Here is a 10,541-nt window from a genome sequence, read left to right on the forward strand (position 1 = left end):
ATATTCCCCTTTAGCTGCTTCCTTTCTTATTTAGTCTCCAGTTGTCCTTCACTTGTCATTAAGCTGCTCTTCCAGCTGTCTAATTTTCACCTTACAAACAGCAACCTCAGTTACATCTTATATATTTATAATCCATTTCACATGTGTACTCTTTCATCTTCATTTTTGTTCCAGACCTGCTGTGCTGAAAGAGTTCAGTTGTTTCTCTTGTTGCTCCTTTTTTGCAGTATTTGTCTGAGTGGTACAAGGTCACATTCCATTCCATTCCGCTGTTATCAAACTAACACGTGAACCGCAGCCATAAATAACTCGCAAAGTGAACTTTCCAGACGTCCGCCATTAAATTCCCCTCTGCAATTCTTTCTTGGCACACAACACACCACAAAATCTTTCCTCGTATTCAGCCTCTCTTCAACAACTGTCCAGCTTTGGGTCATTTTTTCTTTTCCCCACTGCATTCCCCCAGCAACACCCCCCTTTAGAAGTGGTTGTAAATAAAATCCATTCACCCTCAGCTGAGAGGGGCAGCATAGCAAAACCTTATTAAATTCCTTGTAGAGAATAAATTGAAAGCCCCACCCCTCTTTTCAAAGTAGCAACTACACACATCTCTTCATTGTGTAGAGGAGGACAGCAGAACAAAAAGAAAACCATAAGAAAGTGCAAAGCACCTTTTCCTTTTCCTCCCCCTTTCCTTTCACGGCTGTTGTAGAGATTCTCAAGCTTCCGACAACTGTTCAAAATACCTTCCTGATTCTTTGGGCAGCTGATTAATTGCAGGCCATTTGCATATGTTGCTTCAGGAGCACCTCTTGATTAATGCCAATTATCCAGATTAAGGAGGAACCTTCCACAAAGCATGCCGGTAACAGAGGCTTGTCCATGGCAAGGACACACTTCTAGATCACTCCTGTTCTGCCTTCTAAATTGGCAGACACAGAATTGCACAACACTGCAGGATGCAGTGAACTCCCCAGACCCCACTGGAGAGCATCGAGAGGATTTATGCCTCATTTCCTACCTCTCCCATGCCTGAACCTCTTCACAACCCCTGGAGGCCTGCGAACAACCGCCATTGATCGTGGGCTTACCCGGAAACCTACCATCTTATAAATATAAGGCCATTAAATCCCTAACTTTGTTATCTACTAAACGTTAAGTAAAAATGAACCCCAAAAATGGTCTAGCAAATATTATCTGCAACTACTGAAATAAATGTGACTTGTTTATCATGATACTAGCAGCTCAACTGAAACCTTACTTACTTCAAAAGGATTTGGAAGGAACGAAGAGATGAATCTTTTTTATATGTATAAAAAATGCCTCCCAATATATTGTTTTCTCTTGTTTGGTTTCTAATCAATCATTCTCTCATATTCTAGTCAGGCCTCAATATTTTGTGGTATCCATTACAGCTTGTTTTCCAAATGCACCACAGAGTCCAAAAAGATTAGGGAACCTGTCTCACAGAGACCACAGAGAATTGTTAAAGAAATTGCACATAGCAATCGCAGCTAAAAACACTCACAATATAGTTATAGAATAAGGATAATGAGAAATTATATCACCCATTTTCTACTAGAATAAAAACAGAGATGATAGGATAATTTATTATTTCCTCTTTATTAACTTCTCCTTGCTGTTCAGGTCAGGTCTCAACACAATGATGTAGCACTTTGGGAAAAAGATGGAGCCCAGTAAGCCAGCACTGGAGGCCAAGATGGAGAAGATCTCCACAGCCACCATGTATTTCCCCTTGGTGCTCAGGTAGACCGGAACAAAGGAGATCCAAACACTACAAAACAACAACATGCTGAAGGTGATGAATTTGGCCTCATTAAAGCTGTCAGGCAGTTTCCTGGCAAAAAAGGCCACAACAAAGCTGAAAATGGCCAAAAAGCCCATGTAGCCCAAGACACAGTAAAACATGACAACTGATCCTTCGTTACAGCCTAGAATGATTTCCCTCATCACAGAGTGCATGTCAGAATCAGGGAATGGGGGAGACATTCCTAACCACACAGTGCAAATGCCCACTTGGATAAGGGAACAAGAAATCACAATGGAGCTTGCCAGTCTTTTCCCCACCCACTTCCTCATTCTGGATCCTGGTTTGGTGGCCACAAAGGCCAGAACCACTGTGATTGTTTTGGCCAAAACACAAGAAACGGTCACTGTGAAAACAAGGCCAAAAGCCATTTGTCGGAGCAGGCAGCTCACTCTTTCTGGAGGGCTGAGGAAGATCAATGGGCAGAGAAAACAGAGCAGGAGAGAAGTGAGGAGAGTGTAGGTGAGGTCCCGATTGTTTGCTCTGACAATGGGTGTGTCCCGATGTTTAATGAAGATGGCTTGGACCACCAATGTGAGGAAAGAAAGAGAAAGAGAAAAACATGCTAAGCTTATCCCCAGAGGCTCTTTAAAAGACAGGAAGTTGATTGTCTTTAGAATGCATTGTGATTGGTCCCTATTTGGATAGTGATCTTCACGGCATGCAACACATTCATCCATGTCTGGAGAGAGAGGAAAAACACTCAGATTTCAGATATGTTGCAGAGCAGCTACTAATGTTGGCAGTATCTCTTCAGGTTAGATTAGGAGTATCATAGAAGTTTCCAAACAGGCTAGACTCAAAGTGATGCACGAGAACCCCACCTCAGCGCTGTGTGATGGGTTATGTGGGGTGTTCTGTACTGGCTTGCTAACTCCCCAGAAGCTGTGGGATAACCAGTCAGGCTTAAGTCTAATTAATGAATGAAGGGGTTAAGACCATAGAGTAAGCTATCCTGCCAGGCTTAGCTCATCTTGGGAGGTACTAGGTAATCAAGCCTCCGAGTCCTAAATCTACTTTAGCAGCTCAGAGTTTGATGATGTTTGAACTGCTTGCTCCAAGATCAGACTGCATGGCTGTTACAAGCCATTCTTGTGCTCCTTATACCAATTATTTAGGTACTTTTATTATTGTAGCTAATCCAAGTTTTACCGCCTGGGTTTTCTTACTGATGTGTGGAAAAGCACACGAACTTGATATTTTAATAGTAGTAACCCAATTATTAACTTACCAATGTGTGGTCTTTTGGAAAGAACTTAGAAGGGCATATTTTAAAGCTCTAACAGCTTATATTGCCATGTTTTACTTTTCTTAATATTTTTGATTTTAAATCTCTGCTGGGATTCTCTAACCAAAGAGTACTTGCCCCATACCTGGATCATGGCATTCTCCTTTATATACCTGTTTTTTCCTTGTCACCAATATAAACTACATTGTGCAGTTTACTTGGTCAATGGGGCTAACAATAAATTCTGTGAATTGTTCAGCACGGGAGCTAAGGAAAGTGTCTTATACTCAGTTCATTGCTCCATGTACCTCAGTACTGATTGCTGCATTTTAATCTCTGACAAAGATGAGATCTTTTATAAAACCTTTCTTGTTAGGAAAGGTCCATATTCCTTTATGGGGGCTGTCTTCCAATAGGGATGGAGGAGAAATTTCATTTCGTTGCCCTTTGAATGGGAAGGTTATCTAAATTTCACTCCTTTCACCAACATATGAACCCAAATACTGTTGCCCTGAAGTATGTGTAGTTCTCTAAAAATGTGTGCTGCCATTCTCCAATCAAATAATATGTACCAATTATTTGCTTGATCTTTTCAACAACTTCTAACATGACATACGGTTTGAAAAACATATCTCTTGTGTCTCTTACCCTTTTGGGATGAAATCTTGCCTTGAGGACAAGGAGTACAATCATAGCAGCAGAATGGCTCCCCCTCCTTCTTCTCCTTGCTGGAACCAGGAGGACAACTTGGGTTGCACACAGAAAGGGGTGGAACCTGCCCATTTAAATAAACGCTTAAAAAAATTAGCACAGAGAAATTAATAGCATGTTTGTCTTCTGTTTTCCAACCCACAGCTGGAAGTAAGAAGACATTAAACTACCGTATTTTTCGCTCTATAAGATGCACCAGACCACAAGACGCACCTAGTTTTTGGAGGAGGAAAACAAGAAAAAAAATATTCTGACTCTGAGAAGCCAGAACAGCAAGAGGGATCACTGTTCAATGAAAGCAGCAATCCCTCTTGCTGTTCTGGCTTCTGGGATAGCTGTGCAGCCTGCATTCGCTCCATAAGACGCACACACATTTCCCCTTACTTTTTAGGAGGGAAAAAGTGAGTCTTATAGAACAAAAAATATGGTACTTATCCCAAAGGCAGGACAAAACTGACCATTTTTTAGCCCCCTTCAGGCACCCAAGAAGCCACAAGAGGAAAACCACAAGAGGAAAGAGCGCTTTTGTACTCGGTTCCTGTTTGTGGGTTTACCACAGACAGCCATTGGCCTGATCCAGCAAGCTCATCGGATGTAATGCACAAAATGTTTTGAACCATGCTGGAAAACCAGGTATGTGCTGGGCTGATGATCTATAAGTGCATAATATTTTGTTTTCCTATATCTCATGGATATTGGAATTATGCCCCACCTGGTGAAAACTTCTGTGCCACACCATTCGGTTGTCATCAAGGGAGAATTCCTGACCTGGGGCAGCCTCCAAATCCATCCTTCCAACCTTGACTCTCACGAAGGAGTTATTTGGAAAAGTGACCATGTTAGTAATATCAAAGCCAGCTTGTGCTTCCCTGTTCTCACCAAAAGATACTGTTTCTCCAGCAGAGTTGTTAAAGGAGACAGTGCTAAGGAAGGGATGGAGCTGCATTGAAAGAAAACAGAAACGATGAAGTAAAGCCTCCGAATGGTCAGTATTTTCTGGGGTGAATTTCTGCCCATACTATGCACATGCCAGAATATTAGGTTTGCAGAAATAAAAGCGCTTGGTCACATGTTTTGGGGTTTCGAAAATGGTTGGGGAAGTGACCACCATGTAAGCTTTGTGCAAGCAAATTTCAGAAAAAGTGAGAATCTAGAGGTATCCAAAGCTACTCTTCTCAAAATCACTACCTTCTTCAACTTTCCCTCCCTCAACCCAGAATTTCTCATGCTGTTTTCTTTTTGAAGAATTCATAGAATGAGAAAGTCCAGACTGATGGAGGGAAGTGTGGGAGGACAGTGATTTAAAGAATGTCATATGGGTAGCGGAGAATTAATGGAGGTGCGGGAAGGTTACTATCTACATTAAATGGCAGTGTAGATGAGTCCTATGTTGCAAGGGGTAATTACTTTTGATTTAATAATTGTATTAGTTTTGTCACTTTCCAAAAGCAAATGTTGAGCGCAAGGTAGCTCAAATTAATGTTTTCCTATCCAATGTCTTTTTTTTAACCAACATCCAGCATGGATGGACAAATTAAATGTCAATTCTGGGTAAAATAAATGATAAAAAACGTAATCATTTATTTTACCCGATCAGAGTGCTGGATGGTAATCTACACTAATTTCCAGGTCACTGTCCATGTCAAGTAAATTGTATCTCCTTGAAGGCATTACCTGCCAAGGCTGTAGCATTTGAGGATCCTGCATCCCTCCTTCCATCGCTGCCCTGTATTTGGGCAACAGCATGGCATGTAGAACATGTGCTGTTGCATAGACAGCATTATAGACACTGTAGCTGTGGCCAGTCATGCTCATCTCAAAACCAGATGAAGGGAGATCTTCCAGCTTCTCCTCTTCAGTGCAGGTTCCACTGGCCTGCTCCTCTGTATTGGAGTTTGGAAATAAACAGAGATATACTTCTGCCCAAAACTGCTTGACAAAGCCATTTCCATTTGCCTCAAAAGGATTTTGGACCTGAAGAAAGGCTTTGAATCCTTGTACCACATTTGAATGAACTGCAAAGGAGAGGGAACCCTGGAAGACATGCATGTCCATCCTCATTTGAAAGGCCAATGCTGTGAAATCCAGCTGTGCTGTCAGAATCCATACCTTGCCCACAGATGTCTTGGTCACATTTTCCAATTCGCCTAGTGCTACCATTGTTCGCAAGCCAAGCATGGACTTTGTTTCTCCATAGAAAACAACAACTTTGGCCTTACTTTCCATAACAACATGATAGATTTGGATCCACTGGGAATACATGGCATAATACTCAGTCAAATATGTGGTTTTCAGGGTTGTCTCTGTGAAGGCCAAGCAAATACCTTTCTGGGACAGCAGAGGTTTCAGGGTCTGAACAAATCTCTCTCCACTGTCATTCTCTCCAGTGAGCAACCCAACCCACGTCCAACCAAAGTGCAGAAGTAACTCAACAATCCCAGTGTACTGATGGGCTTCGTTTGGCACCATCCAGTAAAAGGGAGTGGACTGGGTTTGTTCAGCATACTGTAGAGCAAAGGAACCATAAGTGAGCTAGAAGGAAATAAAGGGACATAAATATAGTACAAGGAATTGGTATGTGCATCTCTAGTGGGTGTCGTGGCAAAGACAGTTATTAAATATTCACCATGATTTGTTTTTACAAAGTTTGTGGGGCGGTTAGATGACGTCAGCTATTTATTTATCATTCATTCTAATTTATTTGCAAGGTGGCTAGGCAAGTCCACTTACATACATTGCAGCCTGGCCATGGCACCATATCAATAATCTGGAGTCCGCTTGTGGAGAATTGCAGGCCTGCCTGAAGATTGGCCCAATGGCAGGCAGGCCTGGGTCCAGGGATTTCCCAGGGGGCAGGCCTAACCAGCCAATGAGTATTGCAGAAACCCAGTTCTGAGCTGCACACTTTGGAGAGATGGGGCAGGTGGCACAGGGGAACTGAGGTAGATCTGAGGGCGCTGCCAGAGAACCGCATGGCTGAGGGAAAGTGGCCTGGGTATACCCCATTAATGATAGGTTGCAGAAATGTTCCGCCAATCCATGCAGTACTCCCTGAGTTGTATTAAATTGCTCGAGACTGGTTTTCAGTTCAGTTAGGGGACTCCTAACTTGGTACAGAGACAGCTGGCACACTTTTGACATATGGTCCAAATTCCAGATTCAGTTCAGATTCAGTTTAAAGCCCTGAATGGTTTGGAATCCAGACACTGAACAAACTGCCCTCCTTTGTAAGTCATAACTAATTCTCTATTGCACAAAACCTATTGTGCAGAACCTCTGGATAGAAAAGATCATGGTGAATGAATGTGAAATCCCCAAGGCCGTATCTTACCTGTGGGATCTTGTAGACGCCCAAGATGTCTGCCAAGTAGATGGAGGTATCAAAGTCAAGTCCCCCAATAACTGCCATCAGATGTTTCTGGGTGTTACACTTGTAGTTGGGTACAATTGTGGAGGGAAGTTTCAGAGCGGCCGAGTAGGTCATCCTTTGATTGAAGTAACTGTCATAGATGTGGAATCCCAATGTGATGTTAGGCAAGATCTTTTGGTTCTCATTGATCTCCTTGACAGCAAAGGCCAAGGCCAGAATATGCTGGTAGTTCTTTGGCACCACACTGCAAGGAGAATGTTATGCTGTATCCTTGGGAGATATGCTACGGATTTTTTTTCAGGCCTCGTGAAAATTCTTCAGCATTTTAGTGCAATTTTCTCCTAATACACACATTTTATGCAAATTTGCCTAATATACACATATTTACATATTTACACAAAAATAATGTGGTTTTGTGTGCTACTTTCACTAATATATGCATTTTGTGGACACTTTACCCCAGCATATGCATTTTTATATACATTATTTGGCTTGAGAACCACGTTGCAAAATTTAGATAAGTGTGAATTTCGAAGGGTGGCTATATTTTGGTTCTTGCATTGTTTTGGAGCATGCAAATTTTGGCAGGTTCATGTTTAAATGTGAGCTGAATATAATTTCTCTCCCACCCCTTATAAGGCAATACTGACATTTTCATTGGGGTCTTAAATGTGCTTGATGACACTGTCTAAAAACTCATCATTTTCAGACTTGTGACATATTTTTAACCAGGACTTTGTTCTAAGCCTGACTTAAATACCTGGGGTATTTAAAAAAGAACTCCACCTCAGAAGAGAAGTGGGCTTTTAAGAATCTTCATTTCAAACACTTTTGAGGTGCAATTCAATATTCAGAGCAAAGAAGGGCTTCGTATCTCATCGCTAATGCATTCTTTTCTTTACACACTTTTGAATCAGGATGGAAAAATGGTAGCAGGGCTTAAAGAAGAACACAGAGACAGGAGGATTTCTGTTTCCTTCTCCACCCCTACCTATCATCCCAGCACACTGTGGAGCAGGTCAGGGCTTCCAGAGAACGTGAAAGCAAAAAGAATCCTGCTGGCCTATTTAGTCCAGCATTCTGTCCTCTAAGTGGCCAACCAGATAATTATGGGAAGCCCAAAAGGTGGACCTGAGTGCAGCAGCACTCTACCCACATATTTCTAACAACTTGTAGAGAGATGCACATAGTCTCCAACAATAGATCTAGTATGCAGTAATCATAACTAGCAGCCACTGATAGTCCTATTCTGCATGGCTTTGCCTAATCCTCTTTTAGGGTCATGCCAGTTGGACACCACCACCACAACTGGTATCAACACATCCCATAATTTAACTGTGCATTATGTGAAGAAGCACTTTCTTTTGTATGTCCTGAATATTTCACCATTCAGCTTCACGGAATGACAAAAAAAAAAAAAATCTAGTCAGAAGAAGAGGAGTTTGGATTTGATATCCCGCTTTATCACTACCCGAAGGAGTCTCAAAGAGGCTAACATTCTCCTTTCCCTTCCTCCCCCACAACAAACACTCTGTGAGGTGAGTGAGGCTGAGAGACTTCACAGAAGTGTGACTGGCCCAAGGTCACCCAGCAGCTGCATGTGGAGAAGCGGAGACGCGAACCCGGTTCCCCAGATTACAAGTCTACCGCTCTTAACCACTACACCACACTGGCTCTCTATCCCTCTATCCACTTTCTACACAGTGGGTATCATTTTATACTTTTCTATGACATCTTTTACTTGCCATTTGTCTACACTAAAAAGTCGTAAATGTTGCGACCTTTCCTTATAGTAGAGTGCCTTCAACCCCTTCACTATTTTGGCTGTTCTTTCCAGACATGGAGCTTTAGAAAATTCAGGGCAAAATTAAGTGTGAATGAGCCCTTCTCACTCTTCCCTTGATGCCTCTCCCCACTCTCCACTCACAGATCTCTGTCACTTTCCTCCTCATCTCCTCTCAGCCAACCCTAACATAAAGCTTCATGTAGCTTTGCACAGAAGGGGGATGTAATTTATTTTCCTTATTCTACTTGTTTTGCTCTCCCTCCCCATATTTTTTAACTTTATCATCACCACCACCATTATTATCATTTTCTCTGGCACTTGCGGGCAATGGGCATTGATCTTCAATCAGGAAGGTGTCAGGGTTGAGGGACACTTCAGTTTTTCCTACAGCAGCAAAACATCCAGTGCCAGCTCCTCCCTCAACTACTGCAAATGTTTTCCCACACACACAAACCTCTGCCTGAAAGTAAATCCCACTTAAATCAGTGGCACTTGCTCCTGAGTAAATATACTTAGAGTTGGGGAACGATTCTGTACCATCTGGTGATTTGATATTTGAAGTTCTTACAGGAGATTAAGCAGTCGGTGTGTGGCTAGCATTTCACTGAAGTCTTCTTTATCCAAAGCAACAAAGAGGTGAGAGGTAAGTCCACCAATGATGAGGTCACCAGGCCAGTAGTATTCATGTGGAATCCTAAGCATATAACTGATGGTGCAACTAGTCGTATGTTTGCACACTGTATGTGGCAAAAGGAAGAGAAGGGGCAGAATAAACACCAGCATACTGAGGCAAATGTTTTCTCTTTTCTGACACCCTTATTTCCATCTGGAAAATGGCCATTTGCTTCAGAACCAGCCTCACTACAATATTCTGCCTTGGCGTAAACAGCACTTATCTACCAGCAAGCAGATTAAAATCCTGTCTTACAACTCTTCCAGAGAAAGGCAGAAATCTAGTTTTTTACTCTTCCCTCACCCTTTGTTTGGAATGGCAGGGAGGGTTTTTCTACCCAGTTAAAGACTTTTGCTTGTGTTCTCTGAAAAATCTATGGGGACCTTATCCAAAGGAGATTTGGTCATGACAAGTGTGATAATTACATATGAGGTAATAACTAGGTCCCTTTGTGTGAGGAACAGCAACAGAATGGAGTAAAGCATGTTTGTGACATTTCATCAAAAGCAGCCTGTACTGGGTAGATCAGATGGGGCTCCACTGGATACTAACCCTGCTCATCCCAGCAGACTTTGCTAAGGAATTGCTCATTAAGTCTCTATCATAAGATACAGTATTCTATTTCTTTATAGTAAGCAACAGACAATATTGTCATAGAATCATAGAATAGAATCATAGAATCATAGAGTTGGAATAGACCACAAGGGCCATCGAGTCCAACCCCCTGCCAAGCAGGAAACACCATCAGAGCACTCCTGACATATGGTTGTCAAGCCTCTGCTTAAAGACCTCCAAAGAAGGAGACTCCGCCACACTCCTTGGCAGCAAATTCCACTGTCAAACAGCTCTTACTGTCAGGAAGTTCTTCCTAATGTTTAGGTGGAATCTTCTTTCTTGTAGTTTGGATCCATTGCTCCGTGTCCGCTTCTCTGGAGCAGCAGAAAA

At 42.2% G+C, this 10,541-nt stretch overlaps 1 protein-coding gene across 1 annotated transcript; it reads right to left on the reverse strand.

Annotated features, from left to right (window-relative positions):
• Positions 1-734: 734 nt before the first annotated feature.
• Positions 735-6,242, reverse strand: LOC144325024 (vomeronasal type-2 receptor 26-like). Its single transcript, XM_077916695.1, has 4 exons — positions 5,442-6,242; positions 4,480-4,707; positions 3,705-3,831; positions 735-2,510 (listed from the first exon to the last, which is right to left on the reverse strand). Exons 1-4 carry the CDS (start codon positions 6,234-6,236, stop codon positions 1,612-1,614), a joined length of 2,049 nt encoding a protein of 682 aa, XP_077772821.1. The 5' UTR covers positions 6,237-6,242; the 3' UTR covers positions 735-1,611.
• Positions 6,243-10,541: the final 4,299 nt, after the last annotated feature.

The sequence above is a fragment of the Podarcis muralis genome, chromosome 13 (assembly GCF_964188315.1).
Source record: "Podarcis muralis chromosome 13, rPodMur119.hap1.1, whole genome shotgun sequence".
Taxonomy (NCBI): Eukaryota; Metazoa; Chordata; class Lepidosauria; order Squamata; family Lacertidae; genus Podarcis; species Podarcis muralis.